Source organism: Aulonocara stuartgranti (genome assembly GCF_965226115.1).
Source record: "Aulonocara stuartgranti genome assembly, chromosome: 17".
In the NCBI taxonomy this organism is placed as follows: domain Eukaryota; kingdom Metazoa; phylum Chordata; class Actinopteri; order Cichliformes; family Cichlidae; genus Aulonocara; species Aulonocara stuartgranti.
In genome coordinates, this window is record NC_138953.1 from 25,564,105 (window position 1) to 25,586,423 (window position 22,319).

The 22,319-nt window shown below is 40.3% G+C and overlaps 4 protein-coding genes across 10 annotated transcripts; 2 read left to right on the forward strand and 2 right to left on the reverse strand.

Annotated features, from left to right (window-relative positions):
* The first annotated feature begins 1,647 nt into the window (after positions 1-1,647).
* LOC309692914 (cystine/glutamate transporter) lies at positions 1,648-7,843 on the forward strand. The gene is made up of 12 exons (XM_082511803.1): positions 1,648-1,949; positions 5,241-5,367; positions 5,445-5,560; positions 5,654-5,779; positions 5,851-5,950; positions 6,132-6,176; positions 6,276-6,399; positions 6,503-6,606; positions 6,689-6,785; positions 7,111-7,260; positions 7,349-7,526; positions 7,754-7,843. Exons 1-12 carry the CDS (start codon positions 1,721-1,723, stop codon positions 7,816-7,818), a joined length of 1,461 nt encoding a protein of 486 aa, XP_082367929.1. The 5' UTR covers positions 1,648-1,720; the 3' UTR covers positions 7,819-7,843.
* A 913-nt stretch (positions 7,844-8,756) lies between these two features.
* Positions 8,757-14,327, reverse strand: LOC309692911 (forkhead box protein M1-like). Of its 5 annotated transcripts, none has more exons than XM_082511794.1 (9): positions 14,262-14,327; positions 11,753-12,218; positions 11,499-11,629; positions 11,073-11,264; positions 10,858-10,986; positions 10,544-10,603; positions 10,087-10,135; positions 9,791-9,963; positions 8,757-9,580 (listed from the first exon to the last, which is right to left on the reverse strand). In XM_082511794.1, the coding sequence occupies exons 1-9, from the start codon at positions 14,313-14,315 to the stop codon at positions 8,765-8,767; spliced, it is 2,070 nt and encodes a 689-aa protein (XP_082367920.1). In that variant the 5' UTR covers positions 14,316-14,327; the 3' UTR covers positions 8,757-8,764. The 5 variants fall into 5 exon arrangements, with proteins under 5 accessions (XP_082367920.1, XP_082367919.1, XP_082367923.1 ...); XM_082511793.1 differs by having other exon boundaries at positions 11,723-12,218; XM_082511797.1 differs by lacking the exon at positions 14,262-14,327 and adding an exon at positions 12,444-12,998 and having other exon boundaries at positions 11,723-12,195.
* Positions 14,328-14,520: 193 nt separating this feature from the next.
* LOC309692913 (forkhead box protein M1-like) lies at positions 14,521-19,695 on the reverse strand. Of its 3 annotated transcripts, none has more exons than XM_082511800.1 (9): positions 19,590-19,695; positions 18,787-19,235; positions 18,517-18,665; positions 18,090-18,281; positions 17,870-17,998; positions 17,551-17,610; positions 17,063-17,111; positions 16,767-16,939; positions 14,521-16,556 (listed from the first exon to the last, which is right to left on the reverse strand). In XM_082511800.1, the coding sequence occupies exons 2-9, from the start codon at positions 19,193-19,195 to the stop codon at positions 15,735-15,737; spliced, it is 1,983 nt and encodes a 660-aa protein (XP_082367926.1). In that variant the 5' UTR covers positions 19,196-19,235; positions 19,590-19,695; the 3' UTR covers positions 14,521-15,734. The 3 variants fall into 3 exon arrangements, with proteins under 3 accessions (XP_082367926.1, XP_082367927.1, XP_082367928.1); XM_082511801.1 differs by lacking the exon at positions 19,590-19,695 and adding an exon at positions 19,411-19,582; XM_082511802.1 differs by lacking the exon at positions 17,551-17,610.
* Positions 19,696-19,943: 248 nt separating this feature from the next.
* rhno1 (RAD9-HUS1-RAD1 interacting nuclear orphan 1) lies at positions 19,944-21,837 on the forward strand. Its single transcript, XM_082511804.1, has 3 exons — positions 19,944-20,053; positions 20,193-20,380; positions 20,540-21,837. The coding sequence occupies exons 2-3, from the start codon at positions 20,216-20,218 to the stop codon at positions 21,260-21,262; spliced, it is 888 nt and encodes a 295-aa protein (XP_082367930.1). The 5' UTR covers positions 19,944-20,053; positions 20,193-20,215; the 3' UTR covers positions 21,263-21,837.
* The last annotated feature ends 482 nt before the right edge of the window (positions 21,838-22,319 follow it).

The following is a 22,319-nucleotide window of genomic DNA, read 5'->3' on the forward strand; positions in this document are numbered from 1 at the left end:
GATGGGTTTACCTGCAGAGAGAAGGACTAAATTTGGACCCACCCTGGGAATTTCACGCTGTGATGCTCGGGATGTCTTGGGGGTTTTATTTTTTTTTTTTTACCTTGGAGACAATTATGTACGCATTCAACTGCAGAAGACACAGTTGATATAATCATAGAATCAAGGTTAGCAGCCTGTAAAATTCAAAGCCAGGTAAGATGTGATTGCCATCTTCTAGAGGAAAATAAGAGCACGTTCATCTGTGAGGTAACATTTACCAAGAAAGAGACATGAGTTCCATCTGCTGGCCAAAGATGGAGAAACACCAAGTAGTAACAGGCATAATCGAACACAAACGGACTGTATGCACGCTGAGGTTTAACAACATTATTTAAATATCTAAATATACATTTGATTCAGTCTCTACCATAACCATTTATTAAAACTTGTATAAACATTGTTCTTTTTAAGGGGTTGACACTTTAAAATCAAAGAAATGTGTACAGTAAGATGCTGACAGCTTGCTTACAGCAAAAAGTAATGCTATTCTGTACTGAGTAAAATTTAAGCTCCAAAGTATAATCCTATGAGCTATTTGGTTAAAACTGAGCAGCTATTATTTTGGTGTTCCTACTGTAATCTCAATAAATGGTTAATTGCTGTAAAATATAAATGAATAGCATGTCTTATGTAACCTGAATTCTTGTCTTTTATGAACTATGACAAGACTCAAGTGTTAACCATCATGCCCTATTCTAACTACACCTTCCCACTGTTATTGGTCACACAGTCACTGGAAACCATAACACATTCTCATAAAAATGTAAAAATGCAAAATAATTGACTATAGCAATCAAACCTTTTAAGTAATTGAATTGAGTGGAGGAGAAATCATTCCCATGAGTCTTAGTATCACCAAAGAAAAAATAGTTATACTGTAAAAATTGATTTCCTTACAGTGTTCAGACATACTAATAAAGAACTATACATTAGTGCATGGACAACTTTTACACATAAATTGTTATTTGAAAAAAAGTTTTGATTATGCTGAACATTTTACTAATGATATACTAGAAATGTTTCTCAGTCTGACCGCATTTTGAATGCATCCATGTTTGCATTATCTGAGTGAGAGGAGTTCTGAGTGCAGATGCAGTCATTCACTCGTCATGAATCTTGACAGAAAGAACTTGATGTGTGCTGTGTGTAGAGGAATGTTAACAAGCAGAGCTCCTGCTGATAAAGTGAAGCTGACATCCATGCAGTGGCCACTCAAGTGAAAGTAAGGAATATTAATAAAGTGGCCTCTGTCATTTTTTTTGTTTTTCTGTTGTCTCATATCATTTTTAGTTTTTGCGTAAAACGTGTATGTACACTGTGTAAAATAGCTTGACAGGACAGATTTTAGTCTGTGTAGATTTTGTTGAAAGTAGCCCTCCTGCAGTCTACGCAGCTGCCTCCACAGCACCCTGACCTGTCTCCGTCTGAACCCACAGGGCCTCTTCCAAGCTGTACACACATCCATCTGCACATCCACAGTGTACAGTGTTAATTGTTGCTTAAGTTTGGAAGACTGCTGGCTTTGTTCCCAGCTCAGCCTGGGCGGGTGGGGTATGAGCCAATGAGTGGTGAATAAACAGACAGGATTGGGGGGTGGGGGTGTTGTTACAGCCTGTGCTGTTTCTTCCTGCCACAGTGTCCAGCACATTCACCCTGTGACCTACAGCCACAGAGAGAAATGAAGGGGACCAGGATAAAGAAAAGGGGAAATAACAAGATGGATAAGAGAGATGATGAAGTGGTGTTCCTTCGGAGGCAGATCGGACTGCTGCCTGCCGTGTCCTTCATCATTGGGACTGTGGTGGGCAGTGGGATTTTCATTGCACCGAAAGGAGTCCTGATGAACAGTGGCAGCGTGGGGTTATCTCTGCTGGTGTGGGTGCTATGTGGTGTCCTTTCTCTCTTTGGTAAGATGAATGACATTTCAGCTGATGTCTGCTTTTGTTCTACCTTTTTCCTGCTATTGTTCTTTGCACTTAAGTGTCAAATATGAGAAACAATGTGTTTTATGAGTAAATAGTGGTAAATGGGGCAGCCATTGAACTGGTGGACAGTTATAAGTATTTGGGGGTTGTTCTTGATAAGACTCTGTCCTTTGAGTCACATCTTGCTGCTACAGTGAAAAAGGTTCAACAAAGACTGTACTTTTTAAGGAGGTTGAGAGGTTTTAATGTTTCATCTGAAATGATGACTCTTTCTTATAAAAGTTTTTTTGAATCTGTTTTAACCTTCTGTATCATTGCTTGGTACGGTAATATGTCCCTGAATAAAAAGACCAGACTTAACAACCTGGTTAAAGTGTCTGGCAAGATTTCAGGGAGGTCTCAGGTCCAGCTTGTGGACTTTTATAACAGGCAGGTGCTGAGGAAGGCAAGCTCTGTCCTGTTGTGTTCAGATCATCCTCTCTTTAATGATTTTCAACTGCTTCTATCAGGTCGTCGTTATAAAGTGCCTGCAGTGAAGACAAAGAGACATAGACTGTCTTTTGTACCTAGTGCTATTATCATAGTTAATAACACTAAACCATAAGTGTTGTTGCCATTGCACATTGCACTTTTTTGATGAAAAATCTAGGTTGTTTTATCAGGCTTATATTATATTATCTTGGTGAGTGTATGTGATGTGTTGGTTGTCTGTTTGTTTGTTTGTACGGACATACTGCAAATCAATTTCCCGTTAGGGACAATACAGTGACCATTGACCACCTAATCATAAAAGCCTAAACATTCACATTCTTTCTCTCACACAGCGCCTAAGCTACGACCTTGGCTCCCTGTTTATCTGCTCCTGCTGAGATGGGGCAGAAAACCTCTCCAGTATGTTCTGTTCTCTTCTAATCAGACAGATAAGGCGATGACTTTCTGCGAACAGTATTTCTTATAACTCAGCAGTATAATGCATCATGAAACAATATCATTCATTCACAATAAATCAGCAGTCTAATGTAATGCAAATCAGTTTAACAAATGCAATAGTTATCACCTTCTTCTAATTCAGGAGAATAATGCAAACTAAAACTACATAATAATTCACAATCTTTAATTAGGGTCTAACATGGCATAAAATAATATTATAATCCCACAATAGTAAAAAGCTAGATTTATGTTGGTGTCATGATTGCACAAGTGGACAGCCCAGTTCAGTCCTGGAAAGAGACACAAATCCATTTAGAATGGCATGTGGTGCATGAAAAACCTGCCAAATCAAACATGTGGAGCTACCTGCAGCACTGTCAGTCTCGGTCGTTGTGTCCTTGGGCAAGACACTTCACCCGTTGCCTACTGGTGGTGGTCAGAGGGCCCGGTGGCGCCAGTGTCCGGCAGCCTCGCCTCTGTCAGTGCGCCCCAGGGTGGCTGTGGCTACAATGTAGCTTGCCATCACCAGTGTGTGAATGTGTGTGTGAATGGGTGGATGACTGGATGTGTAAAGTGCTTTGGGGTCCTTAGGGACTAGTAAAGCGCTATACAAATACAGGGAGTGCAGAATTATTAGGTAAATGAGTATTTTGTCCACATCATCCTCTTCATGCATGTGTTCTTACTCCAAGCTGTATAGGCTCGAAAGCCTACTACCAATTAAGCATATTAGGTGATGTGCATCTCTGTAATGAGAAGGGGTGTGGTCTAATGACATCAACACCCTATATCAGGTGTGCATAATTATTAGGCAACGTCCTTTCCTTTGGCAAAATGGGTCAAAAGAAGGACTTGACAGGCTCAGAAAAGTCAAAAATAATGAGATATCTTGCAGAGGGATGCAGCAGTCTCAAAATTGCAAAGCTTCTGAAGCGTGATCATCGAACAATCAAGCGTTTCATTCAAAATAGTCAACAGGGTCGCAAGAAGCGTGTGGAAAAACCAAGGCGCAAAATAACTGCCCATGAACTGAGAAAAGTCAAGCGTGCAGCTGCCAAGATGCCACTTGCCACCAGTTTGGCCATATTTCAGAGCTGCAACATCACTGGAGTGCCCAAAAGCACAAGGTGTGCAATACTCAGAGACATGGCCAAGGTAAGAAAGGCTGAAAGACGACCACCACCGAACAAGACACACAAGCTGAAATGTCAAGACTGGGCCAAGAAATATCTCAAGACTGGTTTTTCTAAGGTTTTATGGACTGATGAAATGAGAGTGAGTCTTGATGGGCCAGATGGATGGGCCCGTGGCTGGATTGGTAAAGGGCAGAGAGCTCCAGTCCGACTCAGACGCCAGCAAGGTGGAGGTGGAGTACTGGTTTGGGCTGGTATCATCAAAGATGAGCTTGTGGGGCCTTTTCGGGTTGAGGATGGAGTCAAGCTCAACTCCCAGTCCTACTGCCAGTTTCTGGAAGACACCTTCTTCAAGCAGTGGTACAGGAAGAAGTCTGCATCCTTCAAGAAAAACATGATTTTCATGCAGGACAATGCTCCATCACACGCGTCCAAGTACTCCACAGCGTGGCTGACAAGAAAGGGTATAAAAGAAGAAAAACTAATGACATGGCCACCTTGTTCACCTGATCTGAACCCCATTGAGAACCTGTGGTCCATCATCAAATGTGAGATTTACAAGGAGGGAAAACAGTACACCTCTCTGAACAGTGTCTGGGAGGCTGTGGTTGCTGCTGCACGCAATGTTGATGGTGAACAGATCAAAACACTGACAGAATCCATGGATGGCAGGCTTTTGAGTGTCCTTGCAAAGAAAGGTGGCTATATTGGTTGCTGATTTGTTTTTGTTTTGTTTTTGAATGTCAGAAATGTATATTTGTGAATGTGGAGATGTTATATTGGTGTCACTGGTAAAAATAAATAATTGAAATGGGTATATATTTGTTTTTTGTTAAGTTGCCTAATAATTCTGCACAGTAATAGTCACCTGCACACACAGATATCCCCCTAAAATAGCTAAAACTAAAAACAAACTAAAAACTACTTCCAAAAACATTCAGCTTTGATATTAATGAGTTTTTTGGGTTCATTGAGAACATGGTTGTTGTTCAATAATAAAATTATTCCTCAAAAATACAACTTGCGTAATAATTCTGCACTCCCTGTACAGGCCATTTACCTTTTTTTTCACTGTTGTAAATAAGGGGAAGCTGAAAGTAGCTTTTAAAACTACTTAAAAGACATTCTAAAAATTTTGCCATTTAATAATTATAAAGTAAAAGTCATACTCTTATTTCTCCAAAACTCTGCTCTGCCTCTGGCCTATTAGGAGCCCTCTGTTATGCAGAACTGGGCACCACTTTTACAAAATCAGGGGGTCACTACACATACCTGCTGGAGACTTTGGGGCCTCTGCCTGCCTTCCTACGACTCTGGAATGAGTTTTTATTCATCAGGTATGGTTTTTACTGGTTCTAAAAAAAAATTTAACTGCCTCAAACATAATACTCACAAAGATATTGTCCACCTCTAGGCCATCTGTTGCGTCTTATGTCTCCCTTGCCTTTGGTCATTATGTGGTGGAGCCATTCTTCACACCCTGTGCTGCTCCCATAGTGCTCATCAGACTTGTCAGTATCCTTGGAGTGAGTGAGTGCTTTTATAACTCATCTGTGTCTGGAGCACTTTATGTGTAGAACAACACATATCTTTAACCAGTTCTTTGTCTTTGTGTCACTTCAGCGTTTGTCGTAGCCGTCAATTGCTGGAGTGTGAACATGGCCTTTCGCACTCAAGTCGCCTTGACTTTCATTAAGATGTTTGCCCTGGCCCTCATCATCGTCCCAGGGTTCATTGCACTGGCCAAAGGTGAGAGCACCTAATTGTTAAACCTAAGACAGAGTTGGTATTCAGCTCATTTATTCTCTCTGTCTTTGCAGGGAAGACAGAAAATTTCCAGAATGGTTTCGAGGTTGATTTGTTAACACTGGATAAGTTGCCACTGGCCTTCTATAGCGGCCTCTATGCCTATGGTGGATGGTAAGTGTACAGTGGTTTGAGGATCAGTGCAAATTCAATGTATTTTACTGTGTATCACACGGTATTCAAAACTCTTTCCCCCAGTAATAGTGAAAAGAACCATAAATTACATGACAATGTATGTACTGTAACTAACAATCAAAGCTTTATGTCTGAGTCTTGGCTTTCTCTTTTCCTCTAGGTTTAATTTGAACTTTATCACAGAAGAAGTCACAAACCCTAATAGGTATTTTAGCATGAAACATCTGCTATAGTCTGTCGTTTTTTTTGAAAACCAAGTTGCCTCCTGCTGTTATATCTCTCTGTGTGTATCCCGCTTTATCAGAAACATGCCACTGGCAATAATCTTGTCCATTGTGGCAGTGACAGTCTTTTATGTGCTTGTTAATGTGGCCTACTACACCATGATGACTCCCGCTGAGGTGCTTCTGTCAGATGCTGTGGCTGTGGTCAGTTCTATTTCTTGCTTTATGTATCATTAAAAAAAAAGGAAAAACTAGAGTAAATGTGGTATGTCACTGTTGGTCTGATCTGCTGTTTGTGCCTCTGCAGACATTTGCCAACCGTGCTTTTCAGGGGTTGGCTCCTGTGATCCCCGTTCTTGTTGCCATATCTTGCCTTGGAGCACTTCACGGTGGCTTCTTTGGGGCACCTAGGTAATCTGAGGACCATAAAGGTTTAGTATTGTCATTTTTTTTGTGTGTGTGCCTGAATTCTAATGAGAGCTCTGTGTTGCAGGATGCTGTTTGTGGGAGCCAGGGAAGGCCACTGGCCAGCCATCTTTTCCATGATTCACATCCGCAGACACACACCTTTACCTGCTGTGTTGTTCCTGGTAAACTACTTTTAAAACAGCTGAAGCAATCTAAACAAATAAATAGATGACTTATTCTATTTATTATGTTGCATTATTAAAATTGAGAATACGCAGTAAAACAATTATAACATTTTATTTGTATTAAGTTTATCCATGTCATATGAATAATAACAATAGGATCCAGGCACAGGATAAAGAGGCTGGTTGAAAATGGGAAACACAAAGCCTTAATCCAGATCTAAAGGAATGAGGGGTTGCACAGGGTCTGACAAAGAGATATAATGTGATACTCTTAAAATAGTGGCTTCATAACTATCTTGCTTGTGTCCCTGTGTCCCTTTAGTACCCCTTGGTAATTTTCATGTTAATCACTGGAGAGATTTACCAGCTCCTCAACTTTGCATCCTTTTCACGCTGGTTCTTCATCGCCTTGGTAACCTTGGGGATGCTCATACATCGATATCGTTTTCCTCTCCATCCAAGACCTTTTAAGGTTAGCATACTGAACTCAAAAAAACCTCCCTTTATCTTACTGCTGCACACTACGCTGACCAACTTGTTTTATTTGTTGTAATGTGAAGGTGCCCTTGGTCATTGGAATCACCTTCACAATGGTCTCCTTCTTCATTGTGGGTCTGTCTCTTTACTCTGACCCCTGGAACACAGGACAAGGTTGTGCTCTAACACTGACTGGTGTCCCAGTTTACTATGTTACTGTCTACCGCTTTCGTTTGCCCCGTAGATGCAGGCGCATATTTGGTAAGTTGTACCAATATTCTTCTTCAGAATGTATTAACATGATAGTTTTCGTCATGGGACTGAATTTAGTGGCTCTATTTTTAATATTAAACATAGGCATCTTTGGTAGTGTCAAATGATCATATATGCCTGCTTGTTTTTGTTAAGAAGGAAGAGGATGAGTGAAATCGAGAAACTCAGTTGCTTGTAGTGAACAAACTAATTCTGACTTTCCTCAATTCTCCCAGACTACTGCAGCAAACAGCTACAGATCCTTCTAGAAGTGGCTCAACAGGAAGTCCAGACTTACTGAAGACCCAAGAGGCATCCTGCATTCTACTTGCAGACTACACGGATACTACCTGGACAAAACATTAAGAAGACATTTTTAACAGTTTAAACAAATGTTTCATTTTGTACTACTTTTATATAAAGAGCCACGTGTTTAGAGAAACTAACTGCATCAATTATGCAAGTATGTAGTGTTTATACCAGAGACCTTACAAAAAAAGTACTTAAAGTTTCAAAGATGCACTCAAAATGTTCATTTTGAAACGTTACTTAAAATGACATTTTTGAACAGACAACCTATGATAGTTTAAACCTTTATTGAAATATAAACAGAAATAAGCAGTCTTGCTACACAGTTTTTCAAATAAAATACGCTATGTGCAAAAGGGTTCATTGCTGTATTGAAGAATATTTCAGGGTGTAGAAATTACGCCTTGTCTCTACATTAAATTTGATCTGAGCAAGACAAAAGATCAAAGTTTGCTTATACCCAAAAACATAAGTAAAAAATCTTCATGTTATATGAGGCACCAACACATTGATTGTTGTCTTAGAAACACAGAGTTTAGTCAGGTACAAGGTCTGAAAACTGCTAGAAACCACAACATTTCACTCTTGCATACACAAGGACAATTACTGTGAGAATTTATGAAGTCATGTGATAAAGAAAGTCCTACAGTTAAATAAAGAAACAGTCCTGTTCCTGTTAGTGCTATTTGTCAAGGCCTATTACTAGCAATCCTCCATCACAATCTATTATTCTAAGTCAGCTCTAAGACGCTGACTCAAACTGCAGTGAAGCATCTTGAAAATATATCCTTTAAAATTTGTGTAGAAGCTAAATTATATATTAAAATGTGCAAATCAATTTGGTGTGGGCCTAATCATGTAGTGTTTACACAAAGAAAAAAAAAGGAAAAAGAAACAGGTGACACTGCTTAGCCATAGAATGTGTTTCGGCTTTCTGGCTATTTCAACTGAGGGATGAACTCAGACCAGCTGATGTTCGCCATACCAAGGTCGTCATCATCCAGACCAGAGAAGCTAACATCCAACAATAAATCGCTCAGGCTGTCGTTCATGGTATCCAAGACGAGGCCCTCTGTGATTGAGCGATTGGCTGCTGTGGAACTGCCTCCCTGCAGAAGCTCTCTGGAGCAGCTACTTTTGAGGCATTCGGTGGGCGACTCTGCTGGTCCGGTCACTCTGGAGGGAGCAGATGTGAGCAGCTCTCTTGGGGAGTTAAACAGAGGCAAGTCTTTAAAGGGAGTGCTGCCGAAGCTGAAGGTGGTGTAGTCGTGTTGTGGAGTATCTGTGGGACCACCTGGTGTACGAATAGGGCTCAAGTGTAGAATATCTTGGCTTCCTTTGTCTACCGGGGTCACTTTAAAAGACGCAACATAAGAAGGTGGCTTGCTGGGGGTGGATGAGGTCAAATGGCTTCTACTTTTTATCTGGGTTTTGAATGAGAACTCCCTATCTGGGCTTTCCTGCCCATGCTTGTCTTCATCCAGCTCAATATGTGGATTGTCCTGGAATGTCGAAGCATCGGAGGCTACGCCAGAGTCAAAGAAATTACTTTCGTGGCAGAGGAGAACAGGCTCTTCATTCACAGAGAGAACCAAACACTGTTTGCGCCGTGAGCTGCTGGCTTGTCTCTTTGGAGGAGCTTTGGGGGTCTCGCATTTAATCGGAACACATACCAGCTCCTCCTTCACTTCTACCTTAAAGTCCGTATTCTTCTGAGGAGATATCATCACAGCTGGGGAATCACTTTGTGTCACCTGTCAGACATGCAACCATTCCCATTAAAATCTTAGTGGTATGGGTGAAGTTCATACTCATCTCTATGCACATAATGTTGTCAATGTAAACTCTAGGGAGTTCCAAGAAATACTTGTTTTGAAAAGCAGTTTGCAACTTGCATAGCTTATGAAGTAAAACAACAACAACAACACATTTTAAAAAGCTGAAATATATGAGAAATTCATTACCTTCGGTGCTATGCGGACTCTCTTTGTTCCTCGTGAATTGTTCCCCTTCTGCTGGGAGCAGGGCGGAGGAAAAGGGGTAGAAGTGGATGGCAGGTAGACAGAAGGAGTGACGGGGAGCTGTATGGGCACCAAGTATGAATCGGTTCGAGGCAGAAGAGGTTTCATCTTTCTCTCTGAACACAGAAAACACATCAACATTGCACTACACATTTCCAAACTAAACAGCAGTTTGCCAACCTCTGACTTTTCTCAAGTCTCAAATTTATAAAACAACTCATACATTTCTTTTAACTCACCAGAGCTAGTTGGTGTTTTTCTTGCATCTGGAAGTGTCCTCTTTTGGTGCTGTGAAAAGTAAGATGAGACAGAAATTATATCAGTTAGGAGCCTTACTGTGCTGCCACCTAACAACAATAACTTGGCGTTCTGTCCAAAATTTGGCCCTTCATAGCCGACCCTACATCTTTACTGATATGAGAGGAATAAAAGCTTTATGATTGTATGGATACCAGACATTAGGAGAAACAAGTGCTCTTAAAGCACATTAGCCTTTCAGGCTGACTTCAGCCTCTCTGCTTCCCTGCTGCTCTCGTCTCCTCCTGCAACAAAAACAGGTGTAGCTACACTCTGTGGGTCTGAAAGTCTGGTGACAAATAGATTCATGAACGTTCAGATTTTTCTGAGGTTGTGACTTGAAGATGGCTCCTGAAGAACTAAAAGAAAAGAAAAAGAAAGGGGCTAAATCAGTCTTACTTGATTAGCCAGTAAAAGCATTGGCACAGGAACAGTGGCAGTCACTGGATCACAGCCCGGCTACAGAGAGAGATGTGAAGTGAGATTAGGGGGAAAATAAGATGAAAAACAATATGAGGAATCTCAAAACACTCTCAAGGTGTCAGCCATGAAAAAAAAAATTGAAAAACAAGGATCCAAGCAAAATCATTATATAAACACAAGGTAAAACAATAAGCATTTAACAAGCATTCTTGCAACAAAACATTCAGGCCAAGTACCACAAATGTTCCCAGATATCACCGATGTAAAAGCAACGAGTCAGCTGCACTCACCTTGTACACATGATCAAGTGTGAGGCATCGATTGGCTTCAGGTCGGATAGTCCAGAAAGACATTTTACCATCTGGAGACGTTTCACGAATGAACAGGTCATGCACAGAGAGGTTATGGCGGATGGAATTCTGCAATTATAAATGAAAAAGTATTTGAAAACTGCTGCTTGCTGCAGAGCTGTGAACATATCACACTTTCAGCAGCTCTGAAGTACCTTCCAGCCTGGTTTGGCCACATCTCTATAGTAAGGGAAGTTGTTCTCAATCCACATGTAAATCTCGTTTAGGGTCATCCTCCTGTTCTTTCTGCTATTGATAGCAAACTGGATCATGACCATGTAGGAGTACGGTGGCCTCTCTGAAATGGGTTGCTGAGGAGCTTCTGCACTGGTATGTGTATTGTGTGCCTATATGACAAAAAACAAACAAACAACAGTCAATAAATCTGACAGTGTAACTATTTTCTGTAATCAGACTACTATTGCTGTCATTATAAATCACAGTCATGACCAATTGGTTACGAAAGGGTGTTTAGGGAACATGTAGCAACATGTCTGGGGTTAATGTTGCCTTCAGACAAGTTTGTGTCGGCACATAAAGGGCAAGGGGAAAAAAGCAGTTAACAAGAAAAAGCTCTGAACCTGAAAAGTCTGTAGTAAAGGGTTCTGGTTCTCCTTGCTGCTGAGCTGCTTTGTAGAATTTGGCTCCAAGGCACATGTGCTCATCCTACCAAGGCTGTCATCTAAAGGACTGTAATTGACATCCTTATTCCCTAGTATCAGACAGAGGAAAAACAAGCACTAAATTCCACACTTATACTTTAAGTATTATCCTAAACATTAATAAAAGAAATTTTTTTCCGTACATGGTTTAATTTCAGTTAGAAGTTTGTCACCTGGGAAACTGCGTGTAGTTTCAGCTTTGACTTTATGTCCTTCTGTACTCCTTGTAGCAGCCGCTTCAGCAGCAGACTGAGGATCAGCTCCATAGTCCCACTTGTTGCCACTCCCACTCAGAAGAATGAACTTGTTTGGGCCCTGGGCACCACACTCATTGCCTTTAGCTGTGAGGTCCCCAATAACACTTTGAAGATCTGCTGTTTCGGGAAAGTATACCAACCGAGTATCAGACTTGGATGGATGGTCCATGATGCGGATACCACCAGGAAAGCTCTGAACAGCAGCTGGTATTGACGGATCTTTGGAGCCTGATTCTCCAGGCTGTGAATCCGTCGCATTTTGATGAAAAGGCAGTTTTCTTCTTTTGAGAATCCGGGGTCTCGTCGGGCTCCGTCTCATGGTCAGATCATTGAAATGTGCCAAGTTGTTCAGGGGTATTCTGCACAAAAAACACAAACGAGCCTGAACAACGGAGATTAACTGTTACAACAAGAGTTAACAGTAACGGTAACGTTTAGCTGGGAGATGGAAATTATCAAGTCAGTTACTGGCGTTAGCCATCAAGTCCGTTCACAGCAATTCAGTCTAGATCAACTCGGAAAACTCACCGATTTAGCTCAAATACTGATCATAATAAATCGTACACTAAACGGGTTAAATGTCATCTAAGTAAAACCAAGTCCGCACCTTTTTTCTTTTCTTTTATATCTTGAACTCCTCACTTAAGCGGCTGATTTTCTTCAGTTAGTGATGTTTCCGGACGATTTCAAGCTTCTCGAACAACAGACGTTAGCTAATGTTTTTAACCTTCTGGGTTTGTTCAAAATCACAATCCTTTCAGCTTGTTCGTTGCAAAAAGTGTCCACCAATAAATTAGGTGTGTAATTTTTATTATTTTTATGGGGGGTTGTTGCTATTTTTACTGCATAAAGTTTTTAACTAACATCAGTTCTTTTCATAAATATAAAATAGTCATTCCTTTTTTTCTTTTACATTTTAACCTTTAAGAAAACAGTTTGTTTGTACAATGTACTTGTTGGAAGACAACCTCAAAACTCACCATTTCATTTATTCGCATGCTACTGGATTTTCTTGTATTATTAATGGTAGAGTCTGGGACATGAAATCGATTAACAGCAACATCGATTATTATGAATTGTTATTTTTGTGCATGGAAAGCAAACCAGATAAAACTCCCACTCAGCTTATTCGTGGCAAAATGGCCACCTTTTGTTTAGGTTTATAAAATACTATCAAATTAATATATATATATATATATATATATATATATATATATATATATATATATATATATATATATATATATATATATTTTTTTTTTTTTTCCACTTTGACCGACTTGATTTTTTAAATTAGCATCAGTTCTGGTCATGAAAACCAAAATTTCATTCAAATTCCGAATTTCAACCCTTTCAATACCAGTTAGATCACATAATTGTAATGATCTACAAAAAGATAAAATAATAAAATGACTATTTTCCCCAAATAATACATACAATCTGATTTCTTTTTCCCCCATGATTGCAGTTAGATGTATATCAGTAATTAACAGTATCAATGATTATATAGTCATACTTTTTTTTTTTTTGCACAGAAAAGCAGAAAAACTCCCACTCAGCATGTTCATAAAATGCATAAAATGAATATATGTTAAAACAATTTCCATTTGATTTTTCAAACTGGCATCAGTCCTTGCCATAAAAACCAAACTTTTATTCTGATTCCCCCCCCAGTGGCTGAGGTCACCAGCATGCGTCCCAGCTTTTCCAGGATCATTAGGTTTTAGACTCCACCAACTCCTGTGAAGTGGTTTCTAAGGGACAAAGACATTGTATTTCAAGACATCCAGGAGACTATAGAAAAAAGCCAGCACCCAGCAGCTAGTTTTCCTTCAGCAACTCAAGGTGCCAACATCCTGTCTAGGTCATCCACACTATTCAATTGTGCAGACCAGGTTTGCTTCTTGCTTCAGGCTTCCTCTATTCCCCATCACTGACTGCTGGTTCCCTGTGTGTTGTTGTCAAAATAAGCCCATTCCTCCGTTGCTTTGGGATGTGGGATATTGGCATCGTAGTTTTGGTGAAGGAAAAAGACAGACAACAAAATCTTTGCCTGTTGCAACTGGACAAGCTGGTTTTTCCTTCACTCAGTTGCCAGCCCTTCTTGCCAGAAAAAATTGATCTGGAAGGTGTTAGGCTTACTTGTAGCAGTAGCACTGACTGCACCTGTATAAACTCCAGGACAGAACTACAAAGTGTTTGTTGCTGTTTGCGTTGCAGCTGCGAACTCTGCAAAATGTCCTGTGAGGGTTTTTTTTTTTCAAGAGTTAATATTTTGGGTATGGTATCTTTTTTTTTATTAAAAATACAAGAATAAAGGTGCTTTTAGCATTTGCTGTTTGATTGCAGTTTGTCTTGCAAATACATATTTGTGCTGCAGAATCATGCACAAACAAACTATTATCTGAGAACCTCAAGATCAAACCTGTGTCAACATCGTGTCATTCTTTTGGTCCATTGGAATGCGGTAAGCCATCATACGGTCCTATTGGAAACTAAGAACATCACATGAAATTGCTTATTTGGGCAAAAATGGATAAATGATGTCATTTGTTGAAAAAAATATTACAAACTACCATTTTCATGCGGTGACTGTGAGTTTAGAATAAAATCAATTTTACCCAAATTGCATGATTCAGTACCGTCACTAACAAGGAATTAAACATTTTTGAACAGACAATCTATGATAGTTTACACCTTTAATGAAATATAAACAGAAATACCACAATGCACGGCAAAACCTCACTAAACCATCAAGTTTCACATCAACAAAGGACTAATGAAGTCATAGGTATGCAACACTTTGTGGCATCTTTAAAAACAGGTATTTATCCTCCAGAGTTGGGGCTGCAAAAACTACAGTGAATATTAAACTCCAAGACTGTGTGAATGAAGTCACTGCATGCATTTTTTGTAGGTTAAAGGTGCCCTGGAAATGAGTGATATTAGCATACACAAGGACAATTACTGTGAGAATTTATGAAGTCATGTGATAAAGACAGTTCTACAGTTAAATACAGAAACAGTCCTATCCCTGTTAGTGCTATTTGTCAAGGCCTATTACTAGCAATCCTCCATCACAATCTATTATTCTAAGTCAGCTCTAAGACGCTGACTCAAACTGCAGTGAAGCATCCTGCTGGCTGATCAGAAAATATCACATACTTTAAAATTTGTGTAGAAGCTAAATTATATATTAAAATGTGCAAATCAACATACATATACACTTACATATTTCTCTTCTTATGCATGTTCTTCAAGAAGACAGACAAATAACACAAATAAGGAAAACCATAAAACACAAAGAGGCCCAAATATGTGAAGAAATTCAAAGAAAAAGAAGTGACACCGAGGCAATCATTGACTGATCCAATGAATGAAAAACTCAAAGGTAAAACCATCAAACAGTAATTGAGACTGAAGCATCCCTGTAATCTATTTATCAATGTTACATTTCCCCCCTCATGTGGTAGCCAGAACCCTCCAGCAGCAAAGCAGATGTAAAAGAAACTTGAAGCTAAAAGCTCCTAAACTACTGCAAATAGGAGGTCTGAATAAGTCTCCAATAAGAAGTTTAAAATTGCAGCATCAAGTGGGCTTTATTTGAAGTTGTTTTGGTATAATCATAGGTATGCTTCTGAATATTTGACAACCAAAGTAAATCAGAGCACTCTAGAGCACTACAAAATTTCTTCCTACATCAACAGCCTCGCCTTCTATTGAGAGAAATCCTCTTCAATATGGACAGTTCGGATGGTTTAAATAGTGTCAGATCTAAATTTGTTTCTGTCTTGCTGCTTTGGTGTGGGCCTAATCATGTAGTGTTTACACAAAGAAAAAAAAAGGAAAAAGAAACAGGTGACACTGCTTAGCCATAGAATGTGTTTCGGCCCTCTGGCTATTTCAACTGAGGGATGAACTCAGACCAGCTGATGTTCGCCATACCAAGGTCGTCATCATCCAGACCAGAGAAGCTAATATCCACCAATATCTTGCTCAGGCTGTCGTTCATGGTATCCAAGACGAGGCCCTCTGTGATTGAGCGATTGGCTGCTGTGGAACTGCCTCCCTGCAGAAGCTCTCTGGAGCAGCTACTTTTGAGGCATTCGGTGGGCGACTCTGCTGGTCCGGTCACTCTGGAGGGAGCAGATGTGAGCAGCTCTCTTGGGGAGTTAAACAGAGGCAAGTCTTTAAAGGGAGTGCTGCTGAAGCTGAAGGTGGTGTAGTCGTGTTGTGGAGTATCTGTGGGACCACCTGGTGTACGAATAGGGCTGAAGTCCAGAATATTTTGGCTTCCTTTGCCCACCGGGGTCACTTTCCAAGACTCAAGTGCAACATAAGAAGGTGGCTTGCTGGGGGTGGATGAGGTCAAATGGCTTCTACTTTTTATCGGGGTTTTGAATGAGAACTCCCTATCTGGGCTTTCCTGCCCATGCTTGTCTTCATCCAGCTCAATATGTGGATTGTCCTGGAATGTCGAAGCATCGGAGGCTACGCCAGAGTCAAAGAAATTACTTTCGTGGCAGAGGAGAACAGGCTCTTCATTCACAGAGAGAACCAAGCGCTGTTTGCGCCGTGAGCTGCTGGCTTGTCTCTTTGGAGGAGCTTTGGGGGTCTCGCATTTAATTGGAACACATACCAGCTCCTCCTTCACTTCTACCTTAAAGTCCGTATTCTTCTGAGGAGATATCATCACAGCTGGGGAATCACTTTGTGTCACCTGTCAGACATGCAACCATTCCCATTAAAATCTTAGTGGTATGGGTGAAGTTCATACTCATCTCTATGCACATAATGTTGTCAATGTAAACTCTAGGGAGTTCCAAGAAATACTTGTTTTGAAAAGCAGTTTGCAACTTGCATAGCTTATGAAGTAAAACAACAACAACAACACATTTTAAAAAGCTGAAATATATGAGAAATTCATTACCTTCGGTGCTATGCGGACTCTCTTTGTTCCTCGTGAATTGTTCCCCTTCTGCTGGGAGCAGGGCGGAGGAAAAGGGGTAGAAGTGGATGGCAGGTAGACAGAAGGAGTGACGGGGAGCTGTATGGGCACCAAGTATGAATCGGTTCGAGGCAGAAGAGGTTTCATCTTTCTCTCTGAACACAGAAAACACATCAACATTGCACTACACATTTCCAAACTAAACAGCAGTTTGCCAACCTCTGATCTTTCTCAAGTCTCAAATTTATAAAACAACTCATACATTTCTTTTAACTCACCAGAGCTAGTTGGTGTTTTTCTTGCATCTGGAAGTGTCCTCTTTTGGTGCTGTGAAAAGTAAGATGAGACAGAAATTATATCAGTTAGGAGCCTTACTGTGCTGCCACCTAACAACAATAACTTGGCGTTCTGTCCAAAATTTGGCCCTTCATAGCCGACCCTACATCTTTACTGATATGAGAGGAATAAAAGCTTTATGATTGTATGGATACCAGACATTAGGAGAAACAAGTGCTCTTAAAGCACATTAGCCTTTCAGACTGACTTCAGCCTCTCTGCTTCCCTGCTGCTCTCGTCTCCTCCTGCAACAAAAACAGGTGTAGCTACACTCTGTGGGTCTGAAAGTCTGGTGACAAATAGATTCATAAACGTTCTGATTTTTCTGGCCCTTCTCGGCTTACTGCTGCCTGAGTGCGATTTAAAGATGGCTTCTGAAGAACTACAAAAAAAAAGAAAAAAAAAAAGAAAGGGGCTAAATCAGTCTTACTTGATTAGCCAGTAAAAGCATTGGCACAGGAACAGTGGCAGTCACTGGATCACAGCCCGGCTACAGAGAGAGATGTGAAGTGAGATTAGGGGGAAAATAAGATGAAAAACAATATGAGGAATCTCAAAGCACTCTCAAGGTGTCAGCCATAAAAACAAACAAACAATTGAAAGACAAGGATCCAAGAATAATCATTATATAAACACAAGGTAAAACAATAAGCATTTAACAAGCATTCTTGCAACAAAACATTCAGGCCAAGTACCACAAATGTTCCCAGATATCACCGATGTAAAAGCAACGAGTCAGCTGCACTCACCTTGTACACATGATCAAGTGTGAGGCATCGATTGGCTTCAGGTCGGATAGTCCAGAAAGACATTTTACCATCTGGAGACGTTTCACGAATGAACATGTCATGCAGAGAAAGGTTATGGCGGATGGAATTCTGCAATTATAAATGAAAAGAAAAAGTATTTGAAAACTGCTGCTTGCTGCAGAGCTGTGAACATATCACACTTTCAGCAGCTCTGAAGTACCTTCCAGCCTGGTTTGGCCACATCTCTATAGTAAGGGAAGTTGTCCTCAATCCACATGTAAATCTCTTTGAGGGTCATCCTCCTGTTCTTTCTGCTATTGATAGCAAACTGGATCATGGCCATGTAGGAGTACGGTGGCCTCTCTGAAATGGGTTGCTGAGGAGCTTCTGCACTGGTATGTGTATTGTGTGCCTATATGACAAAAAACAAACAAACAACAGTCAATAAATCTGACAGTGTAACTATTTTCTGCAATCAGACTACTATTGCTGTTATTGCAAATCCCAGCTGTGACCAACTTGTCAAGAAAGGGTGTTTAGGGATCATGTAGCAGTATGTCTGGGGTCAATGTTGCCTTCAGAAAAGTATGCACCCCCCCTCAAAAAAATAAAACAAGGCAGGTAAGTGACAAGAAAAAGCTCTGAACCTGAAAGGTCTGTGGTAAAAGTTTTTGGTTCTCCTTGCTGCTGAGCTGCTTTGTAGAATTTGGCTCCAAGGCACATGTGCTCATCTTACCCAACCACTGAATGTTGGTAAGGCTGTCATCCAATGGACCACAGTTTACATCCTTATTCACTAGTATCAGACAGAGAGGGAAAAAAGCACTGAATTCCACACTTATACATTAAGCATTATCCTAAACATTAAAAAAAAAACACTTTAAATTATTAATTAATTTCAGTTAGAAATTTGTCACCTGGGAAATTGCTTGTAGTTTCAGCTTTAACTGTATGTCCTTCTGTACTCCTTGTAGCAGCCGCTTCAGCAGCAGACTGAGAATCAAGTCCATAGTCCCACTTGTTGCCACTCCCACCTCCATTCAGAAGAATGAACTTGTTTGGGCCCTGGGCACCACATTCCTTGCCTTTAGCTGTGAGGGCCCCAATAACACTTTGAAGATTTGCTTTTTCCGGAATGACAACCACCTGAGTATCAGACTTGGATGGATGGTCCATGATGCGGATACCATCAGAAAAGTTCTGAGCGGCAGCTGGTTTTGACGGTTCTTTGGAGCCTGATTCTCCAGGCTGTGAATCCGTCGCATTTTGATGAAAAGGCAGTTTTCTTCTTTTAAGAATCAGGGGTCTCCTCGGGCTCCGTCTCATGGTCAGATCATTGAAATGTGCCAAGTTGTTCAGGGGTATTCTGCACACACACACACACACACACACACACACACAACTACAAATGAGAATGAACAACGAAGATTAACAGTTACAACAAGAGTAAACAGTAACATTATATAATAGCTACGGGACTCGAGAAACGTTTGGCCCCCTAACCATTTTGACAATTATTGAAACATTAGCATATAACTTACATTAAAGCCAGCAACTGATTTGTGTCGTTATACCTAAACAAATTCAATTTTTCCAGCGTTAGGTTTTCTTGCACCTGACGATAAAAGCTAACGCTAGCGTACGCTGAGGTAGTTGCTAAGCTACGTTAGCAAGGTGCCTAGTTCACTACACTGCTCCAACAAACGGCAAAAAACCTGACCTTCATATTACTGCGAAGTTTCAGAAGATTCCGTTTAGCTTGAGTCCAACCAGTAATGGTTCATATTCGTGTTTAAAATAACCGAAAACATCTAAAACAGTCTTTTATTTAATGTTATTTACATGACGTCAATACGATTCACACGCGATTTTGAATTTTGGCGCTGTGGGTGCGGCCTCCCGTCACTTTGATCACGTGAAATTTTTGAACCAATAGCAGATAGGATAGCGACGTCACTAGAACCAATCAGAAAATACAATGGCTACGGTAGATGGCAGTAATGCACATATGAGGTGGTTTGTCAAGCCCCAACCTAACCAAAAAGAAGAAGGGGAAGACGACCCGGGAAATAACAAACAAAAAGCAACAAAAAGATGAAAACAAAGCAGGCAGAGAAAAGACAATTTACACTAAAAACTAACTTTTGATACAAGTATTTATTGTATGCAAATGCGCACATTAAGGTAAGTTTAATGTCGTCTTAGCACCCACGAGCGAGTATATTCGGTTTGGTAGTAACCGAATATAGTTTTGGTTTGGTAGCAACATCTGGTTATTTGCGGACATTTGATGTCTCAGTTGATCGTGTTTTTATTCCACCAGGTGTTCTGTGATGATTTATCTTAATGCCCAGAAAAGTTACAAAGACAGCAAAGCCTTCGCTGCAATTCTTGGAGCGGCCTTTGTGTGGAGCCAAACTCCAAAATGTGCCCGAAATCCGAGCAGCACTCAATGCCAGAGATTTCTTCACAGAGGCAGAAGCACAGAGCAGCTCAGCTCTTAATTCCTGGGTAAGGTGTAATGAATACTTTTTAAAGTGGCGTGGGCTATGTTTTGCTTAAAAATTATTTCTGAACATAAACCTGATCTTCATTTGCTAGAATTTCATATAATAATTTTCACATATGACTACATAGATTATTTTGTTTAATTTGCCTTTAATATTTCAGGTTAGGCCACAATTTGACATTTCAGTTGCAACTGCACCTCCAGTGAGACGAGGGAGGAGAAAGTGTCAGTCTGCCACAAGCATCTTGGATAGCTGCAGTCAGCTGTCCAGGAAAAATAGTGTCTGCAAATTCCCCCAATTACTGTTTAAAACAGGGTCAAAGGACCAAACTCAGCAACCAAAGGGGATCTTCAAGAAGAAAGCTATAGAGAGTACTCATGTGGAAAGGAAACCTGCCGAAAAGAGAAGGACAGTTTCAGCTGCACAGTGCTCTAACCTACCAAAGGGACAGTTTGCCTCAGTAAGAAAAAAGAGCGCTGAAACATTCTCAGACGACACTTCATCCCACCAAAGATGTTTGGCTGAACCTGACAGACCATCTGTGCAAGTGTCAGAGAGATGCAGAATTCCAGCAGTCTGTGCTTCAACACTTCCCTGTGAAGAGTTTAGCACCACTGAAGTCAGCAGTGTCTGTCCACCTCCTGATGTGGACACTCCGAAAGCAATGGAGGAAAGGAACATTTCTCCGTCTACCCCCTGTGGACATTTGCTGCTGGCTCAGCCGTGTACGCCTCCATGTAATGAGTCACCTGACATTTTGGTGGCTGACACGCCAGAGAGGGACTATGGAATGAAGGTGACATGGAGAAGAAGAAAGAACTTGATGGTGTTGTTAAAACAGAGGGGCCATCTCTCTGAGGCAGATGCTTTAATTCAAAGTTGATGTAGAGATTGTAAGATTTGTCTGTATTCTCATAATAGCTGCAGATTAATTTCCTGTTTATTGGTTAATTGACTAATTGTTGCAGTTCTAAACATCATAATGCCACGTCTGACAAAGTCTGTTATGAACCCCCTCTGAACAACATTTTTATGCATGAGTTTAAAATATAACTTTAGTAAATTAGTTTAATGGGTGTGATATTAAAATCTGTCTTGTGACAGACAGATTCTAATGATACTGTACTGTTTTTATAAATTATGTTATATACAGTAGATTTAATCCTCACTTGTGGCAACATATCTGGATTGTTATTCATATGCTAATGGATTTTGATAGCAGACATCTGGAAGAATGTTTAATCTATATTAACTTTAACTGAAATATCCAAAAATTAAGAGGCACAAAATAAGTACTCAAGTTAACTGTGTGATCTAACGACTGGTCTTCTGAAGGGCCATTTAAGATTGTTTTTGATGATTCTGCTGTGCAATTTAAAAATAGGCATAAAATAAATGTTTAAGAGGAAAGAAAAAGCTTGATTATTGAGTAATCTCTCAGGCTTCCTGTGACCCCTTACACCTGGGATTGCTCTGCATTTTTATCCCTCCTTCTAGCATTCCATTTATTGAGACAACATCCCAGATTGTGATTGACTCTTGGTAAGTCAAGACGTCACACTAAAAGTGTTGACCCTAAAAAAGCTGTGCTGATCCCTGGATGCATCCCTTCTGAAACGAAAGATGAGCATCAGCAGGTGAAATAAGTGTTTAACAGTTACAGTGACACAACCGTTCAAAGACTTTCCCAGAAACCACTGAAAAACACTAGTTTCCATTTATGTTACATGGTAGATGCCAGACCTGTAACTTGCAGGTTTGTGAGTAGTTAGATATACCATTAATTCAGACTACCTCACAGCAGTGTTAACGTGTTCCACAAAAACATACTTTGACCCACATTTAGTTTGCAGTAAAGTTATATTGCTATAATTGCAGTTGGGTTAGATTGGACAGGTGGAAATTTAGCTGGGTGTTTTTCTTCTAAAACTTTAGATTTG

What these genes read in the sequence shown, in the direction of transcription:
- LOC309692914 (XM_082511803.1), top strand. Translation starts at nt 1,721, where the DNA reads ATGAAGGGGACCAGGATAAAGAAAAGGGGAAATAACAAGATGGATAAG. An exon ending in AATGAGTTTTTATTCATCAG is followed by an intron (nt 5,368 to 5,444) that starts GTATGGTTTTTA and finishes GTCCACCTCTAG; the next exon opens with GCCATCTGTTGCGTCTTATG. An exon ending in GTTCATTGCACTGGCCAAAG is followed by an intron (nt 5,780 to 5,850) that starts GTGAGAGCACCT and finishes CTGTCTTTGCAG; the next exon opens with GGAAGACAGAAAATTTCCAG.
- LOC309692911 (XM_082511793.1), bottom strand. Translation starts at nt 14,315, where the DNA reads ATGATGGCTTACCGCATTCCAATGGACCAAAAGAATGACACGATGTTG. An exon ending in ATGACACGATGTTGACACAG is followed by an intron (nt 12,219 to 14,261) that starts GTTTGATCTTGA and finishes TCCGTTGTTCAG; the next exon opens with GCTCGTTTGTGTTTTTTGTG. An exon ending in TCTAACTGAAATTAAACCAT is followed by an intron (nt 11,630 to 11,722) that starts GTACGGAAAAAA and finishes GTCTGATACTAG; the next exon opens with GGAATAAGGATGTCAATTAC.
- LOC309692913 (XM_082511800.1), bottom strand. Translation starts at nt 19,195, where the DNA reads ATGAGACGGAGCCCGAGGAGACCCCTGATTCTTAAAAGAAGAAAACTG. An exon ending in TGCTTTTACTGGCTAATCAA is followed by an intron (nt 17,112 to 17,550) that starts GTAAGACTGATT and finishes TACTTTTCACAG; the next exon opens with CACCAAAAGAGGACACTTCC. An exon ending in AAAAACACCAACTAGCTCTG is followed by an intron (nt 16,940 to 17,062) that starts GTGAGTTAAAAG and finishes TTCTGTGTTCAG; the next exon opens with AGAGAAAGATGAAACCTCTT.
- rhno1 (XM_082511804.1), top strand. Translation starts at nt 20,216, where the DNA reads ATGCCCAGAAAAGTTACAAAGACAGCAAAGCCTTCGCTGCAATTCTTG. An exon ending in GCTCAGCTCTTAATTCCTGG is followed by an intron (nt 20,381 to 20,539) that starts GTAAGGTGTAAT and finishes TTAATATTTCAG; the next exon opens with GTTAGGCCACAATTTGACAT.